This window comes from Hemitrygon akajei, chromosome 11 (genome assembly GCF_048418815.1).
Source record: "Hemitrygon akajei chromosome 11, sHemAka1.3, whole genome shotgun sequence".
NCBI classification, from domain to species: Eukaryota; Metazoa; Chordata; class Chondrichthyes; order Myliobatiformes; family Dasyatidae; genus Hemitrygon; species Hemitrygon akajei.
Genome location: NC_133134.1, coordinates 112467446 through 112492803, shown reverse-complemented (window position 1 = coordinate 112492803; position 25358 = coordinate 112467446). Strand labels below are relative to the sequence as shown.

The window sequence follows — 25358 nt, the reverse complement described above, 5'->3', positions numbered from 1 at the left end:
TATTCAGTTTGTCTGCCATTTCTTTGTCGTTCATTACTACTTCTCCAGTTCAATTTCTGTAGTCCGATCCCCATTGTTGCTTCTCCTTTACTTTTTATATATTTGAGAAAAGTTTGGTATCCTTTTTTATATTATTAGCTATCTTATCTTCATATTTAATCTTTTTTGCCCAAGAATTTTCATACAACAGCATGCTACAGCACAGAAATGGGCCATATGGCCCAGTTAGTCCTTACTGACCTTATCTTCAGCCTAGCCCTACCTGGACGTGGACCATTGCCCTCCTACCCACATACCTATTTAAATTTCTTTTAACTGTTACAAATGAACTCGCATCTTCTACTTCCACTGGCAGCACTTTCCACATTTGCATCACTCTGAATGAGGAAGTTTCTCCTCAGACTCCCTTTAGATATTTCACCCTTCACCCTAAACCTATGACCTCTAGTTCTAGTCTCATCCAACCTGAGGTGAATCAGAATCAGGTTTATTATCACCAGCATGTGTCACGAAACTTGTTAACTTAGCAGCAGCAGTTCAATGCAATACATAATATAGAAGAGAAAAAACCAAAATAAAATAACAAACAAATAAATAAATAATTCAGTTACAGTATATCGAATAGATTAAAAATCATGCAAAAAGCAGAAATAATATATATTAAAAAAGTGAGGTAGTGTCCAAGGAATTATCAGATGGCAGAGGGGAAGAAGCTGTTCCTGAATTGCTGAGTGTGTGCCTTCAGGCTTCTGTACCTCCTACCTGATGGTAACAGTGAGAAAAGGGCATGCCCTGGGTGCTGGAGGTCCTTAATAATGGACGCTTCTGTTCAGGAACACCGCATCTTGAAGATGTCCTGGGTACTTTGTAGGCTGCTGCCCAAGATGGAGCCAACTAAATTTACAACCCTCTGCAGCTTCTTTTGGTCTTCCACACCACCTCCCCCCCCCCCCATACACCCCCATACCAGACAGTGATGCAGCCTGTCAGAATCCTCTCCACGGTACATCTATAGAAGTTTTTGAGTGTATTTGTTGACATACCAAATCTCTTGAAACTCCTAAGTATAGTCGCTGTCTTGCCTTCTTTATAACTGCATCGATATGTTGGGACCAGGTTAGGTCCTCAGAGATCTTGACGCCCAGGAACTTGAAACTGCTCAGTCTCTCTACTTCTGATCCCTTTATGACGATTGGTATGTGTTCCTTCGTTTTATCCTTCTGGAAGTCCACAATCAGCTCTTTCATCTTACTGATGTTGAGTGCCAGGTTGTTGCTGCGACACCAAAAGGCCACATGCATTTACTCTTATCTATACCTTTATTTCATTTCTCAGGGAGGAATAAAAATAACTTCATTTTTGGGAACAAACCAGATTCAGGTGTTCAAAAACATGCACTACTGGACAAAACTCGTTCACTGGTTCTAGTCAAGTAACTAAAACTGAGGTACTTGAATTCAATTGTAAATTATTGTTTTGAATTAATAATTGGATTTTTAGCATAAATTGGATGATTAAGATTCAGAGTTAGAGAGATACTGTGTACAGCATGGGAACACAAAATTCGGCTCACCATGTCCATGATGACCAGTGGGGACCATTCCACGCCGATCCCATCTCCCAGCACTTCACCCATATTCTTCTACTGTATATGTAAGTAATTTAAATACTCATCCAGAGACTACATAAATGCTGTTGGTAACCTTACTTTAACCACTCTCTCAGGCAATGCATTCCAGAACGGCTATGCAACTGATTTATTCAGTTTCTACATCCACAGTGTTTCTTGCAGGTTAGTTCACAGCCTGATCTGACAACCGATTCTTTTTCCTCAGATCATTTGTAAAATGGCCTCCATACTGACCGGTGAAATAACTGAGCGTCTGCTACTATTTCGATTTTGCGAACTGTGCACTGATGGCAAGCTGTTCCATGTTCGTAAGGTAAACAGAATTTTAACTTTCCCTTTTCCATTCTAGTTGGTTTGACAGCATCTTGTCTATCAACTTGTGATCAAGTATTAATGGAAACTTGTCAAAAAATCTTGTTTTTAAAATAAACTTCTTGAATAGTTGATGAATTTGTCAGCATTTAAAGAAAGAAAAGATAATTTAGTAGGATTTGGAGAAGGTTTAACTTGGACTCCAGATTTTCATCATTTGCATTTCTATCACCTTGCAATACTTCAAGCCCTCTGGTGATCATTTATGAAATTGCAAAGGCAAATTGTGTAGCTGATTGTTGTTTTGAATATGTTAAAGAAGTATTCAGTCCAGCCTGTCCAATTGGAGAGGATGCTTGAGCTTTTGTGTGACAATAAAACCTCTTTCTATTTCTCAAGGTATGTGCAACTAATTTTGGAGATATTTGTAATGCAGTTGGCCAGGAAGCAACTGAAAAGTACATGGTATGTAGATCGCTACTTTCATTCCTCTCACTTTCACTAGTAAGTGCAAGTAATTTATTAGTATCCACCTTCCCTGCAGGTTAAAAAAAAATTGTGAGTCTGTGCTCCACTCCAAGTGGTCTATCACTGAAGAAGTAGATGGTGCCAGTTTTCATATCTAACGCTACTACAGCTAGAATAATGGGATCTTGTAATACATACAGTAGTTGGATTTCAAAATACACTATTGAATTTGAAGCAATTTAAAATTTTAACTGACCTTGTAAATTTGTGGTTAAGTGGCTTTTAAGGCCACTCAGACTTGGGAAAACAATTGTTTGTTGACAAGGAATAATTCAGCATTTAGATATCTTTTGTTTAGAATTTCCTGATTGTTTGCTGGTTTGACAGACCTGTCTGTCTTTACTCCTATTCATCCACAAAATGTCCCACTGACTGAGCTGAACAGAAAATACTGGCTAACTGCCTTTTTTTCCTAAACTTTAAATGTCTCACACAAAATTCTACTTGATTTTAGATCCCCAGGTTCTTCCAGCTGTGCTCGGACAATGTCTGGGGCATTCGGAAAGCATGTGCAGAGTGCTTCATGGCAGTGTCCTGTTCTGTTTCACCTGAGGTGCGCAGGGCTAAACTCTCCCCACTCTTCATTAATCTCATCAGTGACCCTTCCAGATGGGTAAGGATCACAGTGATTAAATGACAATATCTGGTTTTAGAGAGTACTACTAGGGAAGAGATTTCCAGGTAGTCTGAAGCAGCTTTTCAAGTTTTAGTTAGCCTTTGTGCTCTAATGTAATGTGACTGCATGATTGCATTATAACCTGCATAACCTGCTATCGCCATGTCATGCACCCACTGTGAAGGAGATCAATGGGCCAACTTTGGGATTTTGTACAACCAGTTATAATGCTACTAATTGGGTTAAGTCCACATACTTTTAACTGTAAAAATTTGGGAGTAGATACTTATTCTATATGTGTTTTTCCTCCACTAAATCTGAGGTAACTTTTGCAGAGTTCAAATGGGTACTGCGGTGTTGATCGCAGTCTGATTAAATGAGTCTGCAAAGAAATTTTACTTGACCCATTTCGGTCCTGCAGCCAAACTGATGTAGCTGTTTTATGATTCCGTGATTCGCGTAACACGACGCGCACTTACGCATGTAATTGTAAACTTCATCTTCTAAATCTGAAGAGTGCACTAACAAAATGATACCCGTTTACTGAAACTTTGTTGACCCTGCCAGGTCCGCCAAGCTGCGTTCCAGTCTCTAGGTCCATTTATCTCCACTTTTGCCAATCCATCTAGTGCTGGCCTGTATATCAAGGAGGATGGTACACTGAGCATTAGACAGCTGGACAATAGCGTTGCAGATGTCAGGTATGCATGCAGATCAGACAGTACTTAAACTGTGGCTTTAGGTGGGTAGATTGCTCATGCTTGCTTGCTGCTTACCCAGAAAGCTGTACTCTGATTAACCATTGGACACTCATGAATGAAGGACAAACCAAGTTCACTAAAATATTTCAACTTTTTATTTGTCTCTGCTAAATAAAATTACACTTTTAAATAATACAACTCACTTTCCATCTAACACTGCCCAATTACCATACTTTTTAAAGTCCTAATGAAGGGTCTCAGCCTGAATCTTTGACCATTTACTTCCCTCCATAGATTCTCCCCGAATTGCTGAGTTCCTCCAGCATCTTGTGTGTGTTGCTTTCTTTTATTGAGCTGAAAATATTTGAAATAGAATTATTTTGACTTTTAGAAGACATTGTATATTGGCCCACGGATTTCTCATTTTGACACACACACACACACACACACACACACACACACACACACACACACACACACACACACACACACACACACACACACACACACACACACACACACACACACACACACACACACACACACACACACACACCACCCCCCCCCCCAATTTCTCCGTGCATGTAAGCCATTTGCACTAATGTGATTGAAAAAGGCTCTTTGAATGCTTTCTTTAGCAGCCTCTCTGATTCACCCTCCTCTAATGAAATTCCTGCAGCTTCCTCCCTCAAAACATAGTGTCTGAACATTTTTATCACACAGGCGCCAGTAGAATGATAATTATTTCTACCAGTTTATGGTACATCACACTGGTTCCCTAATTGTGTTATATCTTTGTCTCCAGCGTCTTTGTTAAACAAACTGGATATTCCACACTGCTTTCTTGGGTCTTTTATTTATACAGCATATATTGAAAAAACTTTTTATTAAGTTGTGTATAATACAAGAAAATATTGCTTATTGACTGCTCTCCTTCTACAATAGGTAAAATCCCATTCCAGAGTAACTTTGCTTCAACTCAGATCAAATTATATTTTCAATCATAATCAAAATGCCCACATCAAATTGTATTTTTCCATATAATATCAGTCTTGAGACCATTTCCTGGAATCTTTTGAGCGTTTTGAACATCTTGTGTGGCCGACGAGTGCTTTGTTTAGCAACTGCTCTGCTCTGTTGCAGATATAAAGAAACTGACTAGCTGCAGTAAAATAGGAAGCTTCTTTTTGTCTAACCCAGCTAATCTGGTATATTCCTTCTGAAAGCAAACTAGAATGAATACACTAGCAGGTAGAACAGAAAGTAGTTGCTCAGATCTAACTGGACAAGAGCCTGGCAAAGGAACAAACCAGAAATGACAATCCTTTTATAGTAAAAGGACACAAATCTTCAATGAAAAATCAGCCTCTGCTAAGTGGCTGAACCCGTGATTGAAGAGTCAATGCTACTTGGGTGAAGTGATGGGCAAGTGGTGACTGGAGAAAGATGAGGATGGTAATGGAGCTAACCTAGGAGGAGGAGCAGTTTTTGAAAAATGGCAGAAAGTATGCTCCACATTTCAGATAAATAGTTGTAAATAATGTTATATATCAATTAGGCACAAGTGAGAATCTATTTCCTATCTTTTAGAAGGTGCTATTAAAACTATTCGATATTTGTACATTATTTCCTTTTCTGAACTGTTTATAAAATTGTCCATTTTTCTTAAGCTTGCCATTCTTATGTGTTGAAGATATTTCATTGTTATAATTTGATTTTATCTAGTAATTGCAAGTTTTTCCTCTGTCTCTGTCTAACTATACATATGAGAACACTGTTGAAGTCTTGCAGCATCTGTTTTAACTTGTTTTCAGCACAGCTCAAAATTCTGGAGCTCTTATCCATGGTTTTATGTTCTTTAACAAACTCTGGTGCTTTATTCCTACCTGCTACTTCCTGATTTATCTTCTCACTTCTTTATGGTATGGGACTGTCATGAACTTTTATTGTGTTTCTTAATTTTAAAAACATTGAATCATCCCTCGCACAACACACACAAAGTGCTGGAGGAGCTCGGCAAGTCAGGCAGCATCTATAGAAGGGAATAAACAGTTAACATTTATTCCTTTCCATGGATGTTGAGTTCCTTCAGCATTTTATATGTGTACCTCAGGATTTCCAGCATCTGCAGAATCTCTTGTGTTTCTGAATCATTGCTTTCTGTAGCATCACTGCAAATGATGTGATGTTCACTATCTGTAGGAAAAATTGTACATACACAGAATTGCACAGGGAATTGAAAAAAATTTGTTAAGTCTTCCAACTCTTCAGCTTCCTATGTTTTTTTTAAGTGTATGAAATATCTAGAATGTAATTTGCCATACAGTATGCTAAATAAACATTTTGGGTAACATTCATTATAAGAATCAATGCCTGCATTTGTCCAGAGAATATGTAAACTTTGTAATTGCAGCTTAAATACAAAAAAAATTGTATAAAAGCTAAACTTAAAATTCTAACTTCTCCCTTTCGATCCTATACTTGCTCTTGGTGGAGAGGATTTTATAAACTTTTATAGAAGAGGGTTACATAATGAATTTTAGAGTCATTTGATATCTATCCATCATTTTATTAGTTTTATAATTGCATATTTTAATGATGCTGCCCAAGTAATATTTTTCTTGTCCAGCTGGTGCTACTTCAGTAGTTGGTTATGTATATGTAATAGCACCTCTTTATCAGCATTTTCAAATTGCTTTCCTATAAGATATACGAATTAGACGATTTATTTTATTTATTTATTTTCCATCTTAACCCTATTCTGCTGCCTTTTCCCCATTACTTTTGATGCCTTTACTAATTAAGAACCTATCAACCTCCGTTTTAAATATACCCAATGATTTGGCCTCCACAGCTGTCGGTGGCAATGCATTCCACAGATTCACTGCCTTGTGGCTAAAGAAGTTCTTCCTCATTTGCATACTAAAGGGACATCCTAGTATTCTGAGGCTCTACCCTCTGGTCCTAGACTCTCCCACTATTAGAAACATTCTCTGCACATCCACCGTGTCTAGGCTTGTCAATATTTGGTAGGTTTCAATAAGATTCCCCCTCATTCTTCTAAACTCCAGTGAGTATAGGCCTAGAGCCATCAAGCACGCTTTAAATGTTATCCCTTTTATTCCCAGGATCATTCTTATGAACTTCCTCTGGACCTTCTTCAAGACAAACACAACCTTTCTTAGACAGGAGGCTCAAAACTGCTCACAGTACTCTAAATGTGGTGTGATCAATGGACTCTTAACATCTTGTCAACCACTGAACTCAGGCTAACCAGCCTATAATTTCTCATCTTTTGCCTCCCTACCTTCTTAAAGAGCAGAGTAATATTTGCAATCTTCCAGTCCTCTGGAGTCATTCCAGAATCCAGTGATTATTGAAATGTCTTCACAATCTCTTCAACTATCTCTTTCAGAATCCTGGAGTGTGGTTGATCCGGTCTATGTGACTTATCTATTTGCAGACCTTTCAGCTTCCCAAGCACTTTCTCCCTAGTAATAGGAACTACACTCACTTCTGCTCCCGATACTTGAATTTCTGGCATGCTGCTGATGTCTTCCACAGCGAAGACTGACACAAACTACTTATTAAGTTTGTCCACCATTTCTTTTGCCCTCATTACTTACTCTCCGGCAGTCTGATGTCCATGCGTGTCTCTCTTTTATTCTTTATATATCTGAAGAAACCTTTAGTATCCTCTTTTATATTATTGGCTAGCTTACCTTACCTTAATATTTTATCTTTTCTCTCCTCATTGCTTTTCTTTTTTTTTAGTTGCCTTCTGTTGATTCTGAAAAGCTTCCCAATTCTCTAGCTTCCCACTAATTTTTTGGCTATATTGCATGCTCTCTCTTTTGCTTTTATGGTGGCTTTGCCAAGGTTGCCTTATCCTCCCTTTAGAATGCTTCTTCTTTTAGGATGAACTGATCATATGACTTTGGAATTACTCCCAGAAACTCCCACTATTGCTGCTCTAATATTAGATAGATAGATAGATAGATACTTTATTCATCCCCATGGGGAAATTCAACTTTTTTCCAATTAGCCCTGCTAGTGTCCTCTTACAATCAGCTTTGGTCAGCTCTTCTCTCATGTCTCTATATTTCCCATTACTCCTTTGTAATACTGATTCTCCCTTTCAAACTGCAGGTTGAATTCTATCATATTATGATCACTGACTTCTAAGAGTTCTTTTACCTTAAGCTCCCTAATCAAATATAGCTAATTACACAACACCCAATCTGATACAAATTCCTTCCCTTGGGATCCAGCACCAACCTGATTTTCCAAATGTGGCTGCACATTGAACTCTCCCACAGCCATTGTCACATTGCTCTTTTCACATGCCTTCTCTATCACCCATTGTAATTTGTACCCCACACTTCTTCTACTGTTGAGAGGGCTGAATATAACTCCATCAAGGTCTTATTACCCTTACAGTTTCTTAACTACCTTCCTTAAATCTAAATCTGCTTCCTCAGTACTGCTGCCAATGTCCCATAAATTCAGACCCACTTCTTCCACACCAATCTTTGAGCCAAGCATTTGAACATAGAACATAAAATAGTACAGCACATTACAGGCCCTTTGGCCCACAATGTTGTGCTGACCTTCAATTCCTCCATATACCTGTCTAGTAGTCTCTTAAACTTCACTAGTGTATCTGCCTCCACCACTGACTCAGGCAGTGCATTCCATGCACCAACCATTCTCTGAGTGAAAAAGCTTCCTCTAATAACTCCTTGAATTTCCCTCCCCTTACCTTAAAGCCATGTCCTCTTGTACTGAGCAGTGGTGCCCTGGGGAAGAGGCGCTGGCTGTCCACTCTGTCTATTCCTCTTAATATCTTGTACACCTCTATCATGTCTCCTCTCATCCTCCTTCTCTCCAAAGGGTAAAGCCCTAGCTCCCTTAATCTCAGATCATAATCTCTGATCTGGCTCTCTGATTTTATTAACTTTGCACCAATTTGCATATGGCACAGATAACAATCTAGAGATAATTACCTTTTGGGTTCAGTGTTTTGAATTTGTTCTTGGCTGATCAAATTACCTCAGCAGCACTTAGTTTCATGTTCTTTTTACATCGTTGGTACCCATATGGACCACAACAACTGGAGCCTTCCATTCCCACTCCAAATTCCTGTGCAGGTCAAGGTGAGATATTCTAGACTCTAGATCCTCATGACAGAGTATTGCATCTATTCCCCTGACTATAATGTCCCCAATTACAGCTACGTTTCTTTCTCTCTCCCTTCTTTAATAGTTCCCTGAACCACAGTGCCACTGTTCAGTTGCTTATCCTTCCTATCGCCCTCATGATTATCTGCACAGGGAGTAACAATTTCAACCTGTTGGGGAAGTTCAAGGGTGAAGGTTTCTCCAGCAATACCTCTTGGATCCCCTACCAGTCTCCTTCACAAATCACACCCCCTTGTCTTTGGCCACAGACCGAATTTGAAGTAGTTAGTTTATTGGGTGTGACTCCCTCCTGAAATAGTGTGCACATAACTCTCCCTCTCCCTAATGCATTGGAAGGTTTGAAGCTCAGATTGAAAGTCATTAGCTTTGACCTTGACTTCTTTGAGCAACCAACACTTGCTGCAGATGTGGTCACCAGGAACCACAATGGGGTCCACCATCTCCTACATAATGCAGCTGCAACACAACACTATGTGCAACCCTACTTTATTTAATTAGTTGCAATTTGGTATCTTTTTAGTTAATGACTATATAAAAAAGTACCTGTTCTAACCTGCTACTCACCTGTGTCTGCTTTCCAAAGACTTTGGAGCCAAAACCATGGACTTCTACACTGGCCTGCTCACACAATGGCAGATCCATTATGTCCTCCAGGACCTTGCCCCCCCCCCCCCACCTTGCCATAGCCTCTTGAGCCAAAGCTTCAGTTTCCCACTTTAACACTGTCCCACTCCAACAGTCACCCCACTTAAGCCTCACTTTTCATTGGCCCAAGTGAAATTCATACACAATGAGCCTAGCTCTTTTCAGTGGCTCCCACTTGCATGCAGATTCTCTGTCTACTCCAAAATGAAACTCCCATGCTAGTATTTGAAAATAAATGAGTTAAGTACAAGATGGTAGGGGCTGGGAGGAGGAAGGAGAAGCAACTGGTTACTTGATGCCTTCTGGAAAATGTAGGGTTATAATGCTCCTATTTAAAGACTCTTTCTTTGTAAACATCTAGTTTATAAGACCATTAGACATAGAAACATAGAAAATAGGTGCAGCGGTAGGCCACTCGGCCCTTCGAGCCTGCACCGCCATTCAGTATGATCATGTCTGATCATCCAACTCAGAACCCTGTACCTGCCTTCTCTCCATACCCCCGATCCCTGTAGCCACAAGGGCCATATCTAACTTCCTCTTAAATATAGCCAATGAACTGGCCTCAAATGTTTCCTGTGGCAGAGAATTCCACAGATTCACCACTCTCTGTGTGAAGAAGTTTTTCTTCATCTCGGTCCTAAAAGGCTTCCCCTTTATCTTTAAACTGTGATCCCTCGTTCTGGACTTCCCCAATATTGGAAGCAATCTTCCTGCATCTAGCCTGTCCAATCCCTTTAGAATTTTATACGTTTTGATAAGATTCCCTCTCAATCTTCTAAATTCCAGTGAGTATAAGCCTAGTCGATCCAGTCTTTCTTCATATGAAAGTCCTGCCATCCCAGGAATCAATCTGGTGAACCTTCTTTGTATTCCCTCTATGGCAAGAATGTCTTTCCTCACATTAGGGGACCAAAACTGCACACAATACTCTAGGTGTGGTCTCACCAAGGTCTTGTACAACTGCAGTAGAACCTCCCTGCTCCTGTACTCAAATCCTTTTGCTATGAATGCCAAAGGAGCAGAATTAGGCCTTGGCCCATATATTTATCTATCTATCTATCTATTTATTTATATATATATATAAATATATAAATAAAATCAATGTATGTGTCCCTATTGCTTTTTTACTACAGATTTTTTTATTAAAATATCTCATGAAGCGAGATTGTGACTGCTTGCTTTTGATTTGATTTGTATGAAGTCTTTTATCTCTTTTATCTTCGCTTTATATCTTATTTATGCATAGAAGCAACTGTATCCAGAGGTAGTATGTGAAATGTGATCCATTTGTATCAGCAAATATATCTGTATCCCTGACTCTGAAGACAAGAAATCTAGTGCTAATTATATAAAGTTTGTTTTCTTTTCTGTGTAGTATGAAAGCTTACTTTGGGAAGGGGGCGTTGTACTATAAGTAGAAATTTGTAATTGCATAGTTTTGTAGATTCTTACAGAAAGGCTTTTTTGTATTAATATGCTTTTTTTAATTTAAAGTGCTTTTATTTGTCCTGTATACAATGTGTCCTTTCATTTCAGTGCTTCCTCCAGAGATGCATCTGAAATTCAGAACCAAGGCGCTTTGCAGGAAGCCACTTCATTAAGGAAGGATGAATCGAGCAGCATGGAAAGCCTGCTTCAGCAAGAAGAGACATCTGAGCCCCAAGGGAATGTTCATTTGAACTCTGATTTGGACAGTAATGATTGTCAAATGGAGATACCACGACCTGATCCTTCAAATAGCATTTCTGTATCAGATGATCAGGTAGCAACGGACAATGCTGCTGATAAAAGCAAATGTCTCACTACCAGCGAACATTTAGAAGTAGCAATTGCTAAAGAAACTGGGAGGATTTGCACCACATCCCCACTAGTAAATGTGGAGCACTCTGTAGACATGTTTAATTCATTTGTTTATTGGAGATCGCCTTTACCTGACATCAGTTTTGACTTGGAGATGCTGCAATCAGTAGTAAAAGAGGAACAGCGAGATCAGAATGTCGGCTCTATTTCAGGGACACTGTCTGAAGTTTCCACGGCGAGCAGTGAACTGGAGAAAGTGCTGGAGAGCTTGCAAGCACACCTGGATGATCCTGATGTACAAGGTATCCTTTCTCACACTACATCCAGTGGTTTGTTCATGGTAATTTGTTAGAGATCAGGTTAACAGTGTTCACTAATGTAGGCTGTAGCTCAGTGCTAGCTCTCTTACTATCAAGTATGAAGTTTGTGGGTTGTGCCCTTCTACGGAGGCTTGCTTCACCTCCCCAGCCTCCAGCTTCCACCAACTCCCCAGTCATTCTGGACTTAGCTTCACTACTGAGCGGGAGAAGGGCCCTGCAGCAAAGCATTAGGATCAGATGGTGTGAACCCCAAGGTCCCAAAGGAGTGTGGTGAGCAGCTGTGTGGAGTTCTCCAGCTCATTTCCAGCCTGAGTGTCAGCCTGGAAAGGGTCCCGATTGTGTGGTCCCAGTACCCAAATACCGACCAAAAGTCTGAAATGACTACTGTCCTCAAACATCATGAAGGCCCTAGAGAGGCTGGTCCTGGCTCACCTCCGACCCCTTGTCAGATCATCCCTTGAGTCCCTACAGTTTGTCTACCAGAATCCCATTAGTGTTGACGGTGCTGTCATCTACCTGCTGAACAGAGCCTACTCCCATTTGGATAAGCAAGGCAGCACCTTGAGGATCACTTTTTTTGATTTCTCAAATGCCTTCAATACCGTACAGCCCTCATTGCTGGGGGGAAAGCTCTGTACAATGCAGGTTGGTACTTACATCTTATCCTGGAAAATGAACTGCCTGACTGACAGACGACAGTTTGTGACGCTTCAGAGCTGCGTGTCAGACATGGCTATAAGCAGCACTGGGGCCCCACACAGGGTACTGTATTGGCTCCCTTCCTGTTTACCCTGTATACCTTGAACTTTACATTCTATGATGACTCAGCAATACTTGGGCGTATAAAGGGAGGATGGGAGGATGAATATAGAGCCCTGGTGGAGGACTGTTAAATGGCACAAGCTGAATCATCTGCAATTCAACATCAGTAAGACAAAGGAGATGGTGATGGACTTTAGGAAGACTAAGTTTGCACTGCTCCCTCATACTATTGATGGTGAGGATGTGGATGTGGTGAACACCTGTAAGTACCTGGAGGGGCACCTGGATGACAGACGAGTGGAGCACCAACACAGAGGCTGTGTACAAGAAGGGCCAGAATCACCTCAATTTCCTGAGGAAACTTGGGTCCTTTGGAGTATGCAGGCCTCTCCTCATGTTCCACCAGTCTGTGGTTGCCAGAACAATCTTCTATGTGGTCGTATGCTGGGCCAATGGCATCTACATGGGTGATGCCAACATGGTAAATAGACAGATTAGAAAGGCTGGCTCTGTTATAGGAGTCAAACTGGACACACTGGAGGCTGTGGTAGAACAAAGGACCCAACAGAAAATTCTGGCAATTCTGAACAATGTTTCTCATCCTTTGCATACCTTGGCTGAACAGAGGAGCACTTTTAGTAATAGACTAAGACAACTGCGCTGCTCCAAAGAGCGCTATATGAGGTCATTCTTATCCTCGGCCATTAGGCTCTATAATGAGTCAACCTACAGCCAGGGAAGTGATGACCCCCTCCTGTTGGACTGTTTGAGGTAACTTATTTTTTATTCTTTCTTACTTCTCTTCTAACATTTGTATATCTGTGCACTTATGCTACTGTGACACTGTAATTTCCTTTGGGAGCAATGAAGTATCTATCTATCTAAAGGACAATAAATAGAAAAAAATATTAACATAAAAATAGAGACATAAAGATATTCTATAAATACTTGGCTGTTGAGCACAGAATATATTTTAGGCTTTTGTTTGAGGAGAGGGACAATGCAGGTATTGTAATTAATGAGGAAGAGTGCAAAATATTATGATTTTAATAAAGGAGGAACTATTAAAATAAGTCCACATTGTTGACTGCATCTAATCTTCTCTATGTAGCCTCCTCTACATTGGTAAGACCTGATGTAGATTGGGGGACTGCTTTGTCAAGCACCTTTGCTCCATCTGCAGAAAACAGGATTTCCTGGTGGCCAACCATTTTAATTCCAATCCCCATTTCCGTTACAATGTGTTGGTTCATGGCCTTTTGTCATGATGAGGCCACTCTCAGGTTAGAGGAACAACACCTCGTGTTCCATCTCAGTAGCCTTCAACTTGATGCATGAACATTAATTTCTCGCCCCCCACTCCCTTTTCAATTCTCCACTCTGACCCCCTTCTTACCTATTCTCATCACCTGCCTGTTACCTCTCCCTGATATTCCTCCTCCTTCCCTTTCTCCCATGGTCCACTCTCCTCTCCTATTAGACTCCATCTACATCAGCAGTTTACCTTTTTTACCTATCACCTCCCGGCTTCTTACTTCATCCCACCTGGCTTCACCTATCACTTTATAGCTTGTTCTCCTTCTGCTCTTCCCCCCTCCCCCTTTCTCATTCTGGCCTCTTCCCCTTCCTTTCCAGTCCGGATGAAGGGCCTTGGCCAGAAACATCAACAGTTTATTCCTCTCCATAGATGCTTCTGACCTGCTAAGTTCTTCCAACGTTTTGCGTGTATTGCTTTGGACTTCCAGCATCTGCAGAATCTTTTATGTTTAAATATTAAATAGTTCAACATTTTTAAAATATATAAATTACTATTTATCTGTGTAAATTGTTTTCAGGCTGTTAAAAGAGCAGGGGAGGAAACATCGGAAGTTCTTGTTAGTATTTTTTTACTCCTCTCTGGCTATGGCCATAGTAACCAGGGGATTAGAATCTTGCTAATGTGAGGCTTTTGTTTAGAAAGTGAAAGAAATAGAGAAAGTAATTACAGATCTGTGTACCTAATGTTGGCATGGAAGCACCTAGGCTTGAGTGGCAGTGTTCAATGTGTGGCATTCCATGTGTTAGGAAACCTCTTTCCCCCCACAAACTTCATTAATTCATGGGCTGCTCCCAGTTCACTTATGACTATCCCTGCCTTCATTATGACTAGAAAGCCTGAAGGAAACATGCCTGAACTTAACTCAACCCATGAAGTCGAGATCTGATACAAGCTTTGAATAAGTGCCATTCAAGTGCTAATGTTACCCCATTGCACAAGGTACCTCTAATGGACCTTTCCTGTTAACAAGTAATTTTTAAGGTATTGTCTCTGCAACCTTTCTCTGGAAAGATTTTATGAGGATTCCGTGTCTTCCTCATTTGACGTTAGCTATTTTCTTGATCTTTAAGGCCTTTTGATAGGGGTCCCAAAGAAGATTGTTTAGAGAGGTGAGAACCAATAAAACAGTCCATCTTCTTTATATTCCACCTGAGCCTTTCTGTCGAATAGAGTGGAGCTCGTGCTTAGTGTTTGTGACATTCTTGTACATTTCTTTTATGGATCTGTTGGGAAAATGTCTTCTCACATTAGTGAGAAGACATTGCAGTGACATTGGGGAAAGTGAGTGATTTACAGCTAATGAGTATTCCCAACTTCCTGTAACCAAGTTAACTTTAGGCATCAAGTTTGACTTCCTTTAATAGGTCATATATCCCGTATTTGCTAAGTACTTGCTTCCGCATTAATCAGAGCAAAACTGGCTTTATTTGGGGGTTTGGATGAATCTGTGTTAATGTGTACTGTGGGTGACACACAGAATGTTAGAGGAACTCAGCTGGTTAGGCAATATGTATGAGAGGAAGTGAACAATTGCCGTTTCGGGATGAGACCCTTTATCAGGACCTGCTGAGTACCTCCAGTATTTTGTATACGTTGCTCAAGATTTCCAGCACCTTGAGAATCTCTTGTGTCTCTAATATGTACGGTAGTTTTCCTTTCATGAATAAATAGGTTCCTCTTTCTATGTTTCCCCCTCAATAAATATTTTATTATCTGTGCATATTTAATCATGTTTTATTTCCATTCCAAGGGACACTGGAACAAAATTTTAGGTTAATTGTGTCCTTTGAATCAGTTAACACTTATTGGAACACTTATTAACAAGGATGGTTGATCTCTATTTTAATTCAGTTACCCACTTGGGTTAAAAATCTCTTAGTATCTTATACTGCTGAACTTCATTGGGACTCAAGTTCTGAAGTGACCTAGTTGTGACATCTTTTTAGGAAAAAAGGTTCTAGATTTCTATCAGCCTTTGAATCTGAAGCATTCTCTGCTCATGTTGGAGCCCATAATCACTGGATATATTTAAGTTGGAGATAGATCAATTGACTGTTCAAATATTTAAGATCATGGGGAACTGGCACAGAAGTGGAGTTAAGACAGAACAGACTTGAGAATCTTGGTGGCCTGCTCCTGTTACAGTTTTACATAACCGTTTAAGAGAAGCTTACCCTACATGCTTAACTATGTGGCAGTACTTAAAGCATTTCACTTTATATGAAAGTGATCAGAGATATTTCAAAAGAAGTGTTTTTTTTTGTAACTAGCCTCATTTGATGTGCAGCAAGGGATTCTTCCTACACTATATTTCACCTCTCTACATAATCCCCTCCACTTTATAACCAGCAGACTGTTTGCATTATTAACGTATGAACCTAAGGGTTCCTGTAAATGATTTACATAATTTTGTTTACAATTTTATGTATATATAAATTTTATTGTATTTCTTTATTTACCTGTTAATGCCCACAAGAAAATGAATCTCAGGGTAGTATATGGTAACATATATTTACTTTGACAATAAATTTACTTTGACTTTGATATTAGCAACATCAAACTAAAAGCAGTGATGAAGTAACCATACTGTTCCTTTTATTTGCTTGCTTTACATTCTAAATAGTTCATTTGTTTCTTATTTGGTATAGTTGGTCCAATTTTGTTTATGCAATATTTATTTAAGAGCGCAGGTTTTTATGCTGCAAAGCAGCCTTTTCCCCACACCATTCATTTGAGCTCACTCTATGACCATTTCATTGATATGTTTACCTCTCTTTTCCTTGTAAGTTTATATTTCACAAGAGCTGCTATTTACTATCCATTGTGAAGTATCTGGTTGCTGGACAGAACTATCATATCAACCCAGGTACTACATGTTGACTTTGAAAATTTAATGAATTCTGTAGCTGATAGTCTCTAATGGGAGTACTTGGTTTCCTCTTGCAGCACAGGTACAGGTGATTAGTGCCGCACTTCGAGCTGCACGATTGGATTCTGCACCAGGAGAAGAATTGTCGCCTGATGCTGAAAATACAGAAGAGGTCCAGGCTAATACATCACTCTTCAGTCCAGTACTTGCTGCACCCACAGACACTATGTGCGTCAAGAGTGATGTGTCGGTGGGCTTGGAGACAGCAGTTGAGGTTTCAAGGTCATCAACAGAGCTCCTGGTTGAACATTTTGAATCTAATGAAAATGAACAGATTATGGTAAGTTAATGCCTTTCAAGTTTTGATTCTGTTTCATATGTCCTGGATCTAAATCTTGGAGTTTCACAGGACTAGGTCTGCCGTATTACTGAATACCTTCTGATATTGTCTAGCATGTTGTATCCTATGCCATTAAATAAAAACAAAAATACTCAGTAGGTCAGGTAGCATCCGAGGTGACAAAAAATACAGTCAACCTTTTGAATATCCATTTATCAATTTTTAACTTCTGTACAATAAGACCATAAGACATAGGGGCATATTTAGGCCATTCAGCCCATTGACTCTGCTCTGTCATTCCATCATGCCTGATCCTGAATCACACTCAACCCCACACACCTACCTTCTTGCCATGTCCTTTGATGCTCTGACCGATCAGGAAACTATCAACTACTGCCATGGACACACAATGTAGAGTGTAGTGCTGTGTTTACGTAACTGACTATGAACTGTACATCTTTGAAATATTATGTGGTTCCTTTGTGACAAACCTCCATGTGTGGTGTTGCTTCAGAGTGCAATTAAAATAATTGTATGTGCACAAATGCCTATAACATTTGAAGTTGGTGCATTTTTAACCTTGGCAGGCTAGCTGAGATTACCTTGTTATCAGTGGAAAATTGTTAATTTTTGTGAGTTGCAGAGTGCTCACCTCTTAAGATATTATACTTAGTCAAGATGTTCCTGTGACTGTCCAGCAACTACGAGAAAATCAAGTGGATAATTATAGGCACATTAGGCTTTCTTCATAAACATGAGGTTCTGTGGATGCTGGAAATCCAGAGTAACACACTTAAAAGGAACTCAGCAGGTCAGGCATCTATGGAGAGTCATAAACATTTTGGGCTGAGACCCTTCGACAGGACTGGAAAAGAAGGGGGAATAAACTAGAATAAGAAGGTTTTCGGAGGGGGTGGAGTGAAGAAGTACAAACTGACAGTTGATAGGTGAAGCCAGGTGAGGAGGAAGATAGGTGGGTGGTGGCGGGGGTGAAGTGAGAAGCTGGAAGCTGATGGGTGGAAAATGTAAAGGGCTGGAGAAAAAGGAATTTGATCAGAGTAGAGAGCGGAGAAAGGGAAGGAGGAGGGGCACAAGAGGGAGTTGATAGGCAGGTAAAGAGAAGAGAAAGGGGTAAGAGAAGACCCAGAATAGAGAAGGGGGGGTTAGAATTTATTGAAGGTTAGGGAAGTCAGTGTTCATGCTATCAGATTGGAAGCTACCCAGATGGAATATGAGATGTTGCTCCTCCTCTACTGCTATGATTTGGCTACTCTAAGGTTGGAGGCTTTAGACAGAATAGGAATGGGCAGATGTTGGAATGGGAATTAAAGTGGTTGGCCTCTGGAAAATCCAGCCCATTACAGACAGAGTGAAGGTGCTTAACAAAGCTGTCACCCAATCTACTGTACGTCTAATAATCTACCGATGTACAGCAGGCCGCATCAGGAGCACCTGATACAGTAGGTGACCCCGACAGGTTTGCAGGTGAAGCATTGCCTCACCTGGAAGGACTGTTTGGGGCCCGGAATGGGGGTGAGGAAGGAGATGAACGGACAAGTGTAGGACCTGCACCATTTGCAGGAATAAGTGCCAGGAGGGAGATCAGTGGGTGTGACAAATGGACAAGGGATCACAGAGAGTGTGGTCTGTGTGGAAAGCGGAAAATGGGAGTGGGAGGTGCGAGGTAAAGATATGATAAAGTGATAGGATCCTGTTGAAGATGGCAGAAGTAATGGAGAATGATGGGCTGGATGTGGAGGCTTGTGGGGTGGTAGGTAAGGATGAGGGCAACTGTATTCCTGTTCTTCTGGTGGGAAGATGGGATGAGGGCAGGTGATAGCAGCATCAATGGTGGAGGAAGGGAAACCCCGTTCTTTGAAGGAGGAGGACATCTCAGGTGTTTTTCTTTCTTTCTCAAGGCGCTTTTTTTCTTTCTCACACTTCCTTCATTTTCATTGAGAATTTTAATTTTTATGTAAAAAAAAATTAGGAATTGGGTGGAAGATAAAACTGTTCAAAGCAAGAAATGATGTGACAAATCCTTCAGAAATTCTTACAGACTGTTTGATGCTGGTCAAAATATTAGATAGCACTTTGATCCATATCGTGACCTCTGACAACAGAATTGCAGTTTGAAGACCAACCATGTTCACTGAGAAAAATCTGATTGCTAAATCCCAATTATAGGAATGGTATAAAGTAACGTGGAACTGCATACAGTCCCCAAGGTGTTGGTTGGTACCATATAGTAGAGAAGGGGCTTGGTTGAAATGGAACTTCTGTTAACCCCTGCACTTAATTGACTTAGAAATCTAAAGCAGACGCAAGATACAACTTGAGTGCATTGCCATTCCAAAATCAATCTTATCACGTTTTGTTGACCTGTTGAAGATTTGATAGTATTAATTACAATCTGTCCCTTCCTCCAAAAAATCTAGTCACTTTTCCCATTACAAACAAAATCAACCAACTAAGCATCAAAGCAAGTAACATGTTTGATGCAGAGTGTAAGCTCTTAGTGACTGAAATACTTTGCATCTTTTGACTTCATTCTCTAGCTAATCCTATATTACACAAAATATGATAGTCTTGGGATATAAAATATAGGGTGGTTAGGTATAGAGGGATAGCCTTTGTTCACCTATTATCTGCTTTAATGTTCTCTCAGAGGGTGTGATTTTTGGAGACATTACTGGTGGCCTATACCATTAAATAGTTTGTAGTAAATAGTTAAATATTCCATTTTCAGAACCTGAGTAGTAAGACACATTGTGATGCCGGGACATTGGAGATGGAACATGACGACAGTTTACTTTTTGGTGATGATCAATCAAAAATCCAGGTTTGTAAACTTTAGTTCTGTTAAGAGTGATGCAATTTCCAGCTTGTGTTAATGACAGCTTTACCTCCCCCCCAACTCTGCTTTCCACAGAGATCGCTCCTTCCATGATTCCCTTGTCCCTTCATCTCTCTCCACTAATGTCCCTCCTGGTACTTATCCTTACAAACACCTGCCCATTCACCTCCTTCGTCTCCTCCATTCCAGGCCCCAAACAGTCCTTCTAGGTGAGGCAACACTTCACCTGTCAATCTGTTGGGATCATCTACTGTATCCAGTGCTCCCACTGCAGTCTCCTTTATATCGCTGAGAGCTGATGTAACTTGGGGATCGCTTTGTTAAGCACCTTAGTTCCATCCACAAAAAGTGGAATTTCCCAGTAGCCAACCATTTCAGTTCCTATTCCCATTCCCGTCCCGAAATGATGGTCCATGATCTCCTCTTCTTCCACAATGAGACCACTCTCAGGTTGGAGGAGCAATACCTCATATTCCATCTAGATGGCCTCCAACCTTATGGCATGAACATAGATTTCTCCAACTTCTAGTAAATTTTTCCCTCTCCCCTTCCCTCTTCTTCGTTTACCCATTCTGGTCTCTTACCTCTTCTCATCACCTGATTATCACCACCCCCTGCTCTTTCACTTTCTCCTCTCCTGTCAGATTCTTTCTTCTCCAGCCTTTTGCCTTTTCCACTTAACACCTCACAGCTTCTTTCTTCTTACAACACCTTACATAGATCATCAAGCACCCTTTTCCTCCGTTTTTGCACTAATTCTACCCTAACCCATTTTATTCTCATCAGACCTTGTCCAGTATTCTATCTCTAACCAATAGTAGGGACAATTTACAGTGGGCAATTAAACTACCAACCTGCACATTTTTGGAATGTGCGAGGAAACCAGAGTGTGTTGAGGAAACTCGTGTAGTCACAAGAAGAACATGCAAACGCCACACAGGCATGCCTGAGGCCTGGGTTGAACCTGGGTCACTGGAATGTGAGGCATCGGCTTTATTAACCTTTTAAATATGCTACCTGAACTAACTGTGAAGCGATTCATGATTTTATTTTAAAAATTGATATTTTTGCGCGTTTCATTCTCAGTGTAAAATACTTACAGAAACAATACAAGGATCGATGTGTGGGTCTATTATTTTTCACGTTATATGTTTCACATTAAGAAAGACTCTAAGAATAAGCTTTGAAATTGTAGATTGGTGAGCCTGGCATCAGTAGTGGGAGAGTTGTTGGAAGGTATTCTAAGGCACCAGATATATAAGTATTTGAGTAGACAGGGACTGATTAGGGATATTCAACATGGCTTTGTGCGTGGTAAGTCATGTCTAACCAACCTTATGGAGTTTTTCTAGGAAGTTACCAGGAAGGTTGATGAATGCAAGGCAGTGGATGTTGTCTACATGGATGTTATCAAGGCATTTAATAAGGTTCTGCAGGTGAGGTTGGTCAAGAAGGTTCAGTCGCTTGGATTAGACATTGGCTTTGCAGAAGAAGCCAGAGAGTGGTTGTAGGTGATTGCTTTTCTGACTGGAGGCCTGTGACTAGCGGTGTACCGAAGGGATCGGTACTGGGTTCATTGTTGTTTGTCATCTGTATCAATAATTTGGATGTTAATATGGTAAACTGGATCAGCAGATTTGCAGATGACATCAAACTGGAGGTGTAGTGGATAGCGAGGAAAACTATCAAAGCTTGCAGAAGGATCTGGACCAGCTTTAAAAATAGGCTGTAAAATGGCAGATGGAATTTAATGCAGACAAGTGCAAGGTGTTGCAGTTTGGTAGGACCAACCAGGGTGGGTCTTGCATGGTGAGGAGTAGGGCACTGAGGAGTGTGATAGAATAAAGGGATTTGAGAATACAGTTCCATAATTCCTTAAAGGTGGTGTCACAGATAGACAGCTTTTTGGCATATTGGCATTCATAAATCTATGTATTGCATACAGGAGTTGGGATGTTATGTTGAAATTGTATAAGACGTGGGTGAGGCCTAATTAGAATATCGTGTGTCGTTTTGGTCACCTACCTACAGGAAAGATGTAAATTCAATCGAAAGAGTGCAGGGAAAATTTACATTGATGTTGCTGGGTTTGAGGACCTGAGTTATAGGGAAAAGTTGAATAGGTTAGGACTTATTCCCTTGAATGTAGAAGATTGAGGAGAGATTTGACATAATTTGACAAAATTCCAAGGGGTATAGATGGGGTAAGTGCAAGCAGGCTTTTCCACTGAGGTTTGGTGAGACTAGAACTAGAGATCACGGGCTAACAGTGAAAGGTGAAATGTTTAATGGGAATATGAGAGGGGACTTTACTCAGAAGGTGGTGAGAATGTGGAATGAGCTGCCAGTGCATGTGGTGGATGTGGGGTTGATTTCAAAATTTAAGAGTAATTTGGATAGATACATGGATGAGAGGGGTATGGAGGGCTATGGACCGAGTGCAGATCAATGGCACAGACTAGATGGGCCGGAGGGCCTCTTTGTGTGCTATACTGTTCTGTGACTCATGTTAGTGATTTGGATGACGGAGTTGATCTTGTGGCCAAGTTTGCAGATGATACAAAGGTAGGTCGATGGGCAAATAGTACAGAAAAAGCAAGGGGTCTGCAGAAGGACGTGGACAGATTAGGAGAACGGGCAAATAAATGGCAGATGGAATACAGTGACGGAATTGTAAGGTCATGAACTTTATTAGAAGGAATAAAGGCGTAGACTAATTTCTAAGCAGGGAGTGATTTGAGAAATTAGAAATGCAAAGGGACTTGGGATTCCTAGTACAAAATTCCCTAAAGATTAACTTACAGGTTGAGTCTGCAGTAAGTAAGGCAAATAAAATATTAGCATTCATTTCAAGAGGATATAAAACTAAGGATGTAATGCTGAGGCTTTATAAGGCATTGGTCAGACCACATTTGGAGTACCGTGAGCAGTTTTGGTGTCCACATTTAAGAAAGGATGTGCTGACATTGGAGATGGTCCAGAGGAGATTTACGAGAATGATCCCAGGAATGAAAGGATTAGTATATGAGGAGCATTTGTTGGCTCTAGGCCTGTACTTGCCAGAGTTCAGAAGAATAAGGGGTTTCTCATTTAGACCTACTAAACAGTGAAAGGTCAAGATAGAGTGGGCGTGCAAAGGATGGTTCCAGTAGTGGGAGAGTCTAGGACCAGAGAGCACAGCCTCAGAATACAAGGACATCCATTTAGAACTGAGATGAGGAATTTCTTTAGTCAGAGTTCAAGTTCAAGTTTACTGTCATCTGACTGTACATATATTCAACCAAATGAAACAATGTTCATCTGGACCACGATGCACCCACAATGCATAATTCACACACACCACGTAAAACAAAATAATCCCACAAATAAGTTAAAATATAATCAAAATGCATGTGAAGTGCATAGCACTGGAAAACAGTACAGTAACAGTAAACAGCTTGCTGTCCTTGTGGTGGCAGAGTATTCAAGAATCTTACAACCTGGGCAAAGAAGCTATTACCCATTCCGGCAGGCCTAGTCCAGAGGCTGGTGAATGTGTGGAATTCATTGCCACAAATAACTGTGGAGATCATTGGGTATACTTAAAGTGGAGGTTGATGGTACTTAATTAGTAAAGGCATTCAAGTTATGTGGGAAAGGTAAGAGTATGTTATTCAGAGGGAAAATAAATCAGCATTGATCAAGTGGTGGAGCAGACTTGATGGATCAAATGACCCAATTCTGCTCCTGTCTTCTGGTCTAAAAGAATCATCGATCTGAGACAATCTATAGATGTTCTTGGTCTATTAAATAACTCCATCACTTTCAAAGGTTCATTTATTATCAAAGCATAGATCCAAGTACAACTCTGAAATTTGTCTTCTCCAGATAGCCACAAAACAAAGAAAGAACATGAAAGTCATTCAAAAAGAATTATCTATGTATTATTGTCCTATGGTTTATCTTGCGACGTTTTGGCTCTGAGCTTAACAACAGAATTTGATTATCCCCAACCACCCGCCCCCGCCTTTCCCTTTGTAACTTAGAAGGTTGAGACCTGTATTTGTCCAGGTGACCCACAGTGATGTTATTTCCAATCAAAAGTACTGTCAGTTTATCCTTTATTCTCTCACGTTGCTAAGTTTAACTGTGAAGCAGTTTATAGGGGATTATTTTTGCTGTTGTTTGCCTGTAAAATGTGTTTTTTCATCCTACTAGGATGTTATTCCACAGCCATTGCTGGACCAGTACCTGTCGATGACAGATCCCTCCCGAGCTCAAACCGTTGACACTGAAATTACAAAGCACTGTGCATACAGTCTTCCAGGTGTGGCTCTAACCCTTGGCAGGCAGAATTGGCATTGTTTAAAGAATACTTATGAGACTCTGGCGTCCGATGTGCAGGCGAGTATTTGAATCCAAAGTTGCCTTGAGTTTTAATTAATGATACATGGTACCAGAACCAGGGAAGTATTTATTTCTTATTTACATGAGTTTTGTGGAAGAACTGGTTTGTGTGTGAGTAATGATGGTGTTGATCCTACTTCGATCCTTCAAAAAAAAAATTTGGATGAAGAACCAGGCCCTAGATAGAGGCATGAGAGACTGTGAATGCTGGAATCTGGAGCAAAAAAAACCAAACTGCTGGAGCGCTTAATGGGTCAGATAGCAGAGTACAGAAGAAGAGTTTCCACAGTTGCTGGGGCCCACTGAGTTCCTTCAGCAATTTTTTTTGCCCCATTGTTCTAGTGAAAGACCAAGTCTGGAAGGAGGAGGAAACAAAATAATTTATGCTTCAGAAAGGAACAAAGAAAGCATTGTAAGGTTATCCTAAGTTCCAAATCTGTTTGTGTAAATAAAATCATGCTAAGACTGTCATATCTTTCTTTTATCAACTCCCAAAACTAATTTGAATTTGCACATCATATTTATCATTCTTTCCCCCTTTTTTCATCCTGCAATTTTCCCAAATAAGTGATTGCATTTGTGAGAGAATTACTTTGCCAGTAAATCTTCATTAAATACTACTCAGCAAAATCTGTAACAGATCAGAGATTTCTCATTACTGATCTGTCCCTCAGTATTTTATGAGTTTGGCTTCTCTTTTGCAATGCTGTGGAGCTGGTATTCTGTTTATTGAAGAAGAGTTATAGTTGTACAGCACAGAAACAGGCCCTATGGGCCTCTGAGTGTGAACCAACCACCAACTGCCCATTTATACTAATCATATAATATTGCCTTGACACATTCCTGTTAATTCCTCCCAGAATGTACTGTGCCATGTGTGTGTGAGGCAATTTTGCTGGGGCTGGAAACAGATTTGCATTATTTGGAAACAATGACATTATGCAGCTAAAAGTTAGCTTAAGCAGCATGGAACAAGTTTAAGCATGTATCTGATGGAGGGAACTTCTTACTGGGGGGATTTTTATCCTGATTAGCACGTTTTTCCTGCGTGAAATATCTCCAAGTGACAT

General features: G+C 40.3%; 1 protein-coding gene across 2 annotated transcripts in view; it reads left to right on the top strand.

The window, feature by feature from the left end:
- The window catches only part of ppp4r1l (protein phosphatase 4, regulatory subunit 1-like), an 88484-nt gene that overhangs the window by 50531 nt on the left and 12595 nt on the right, over window positions 1-25358 (top strand). The window contains exons 7-14 of one of the 2 annotated variants that reach the window (XM_073061513.1): window positions 1836-1943; window positions 2342-2407; window positions 2925-3083; window positions 3654-3787; window positions 11173-11738; window positions 16783-17045; window positions 19795-19887; window positions 24100-24285. In XM_073061513.1, the coding sequence (XP_072917614.1) occupies window positions 1836-1943; window positions 2342-2407; window positions 2925-3083; window positions 3654-3787; window positions 11173-11738; window positions 16783-17045; window positions 19795-19887; window positions 24100-24285 (1575 nt within the window). The remainder of the gene's footprint in view (window positions 1-1835; window positions 1944-2341; window positions 2408-2924; window positions 3084-3653; window positions 3788-11172; window positions 11739-16782; window positions 17046-19794; window positions 19888-24099; window positions 24286-25358) is intronic. The other variant, XM_073061514.1, reaches the window with a different exon arrangement.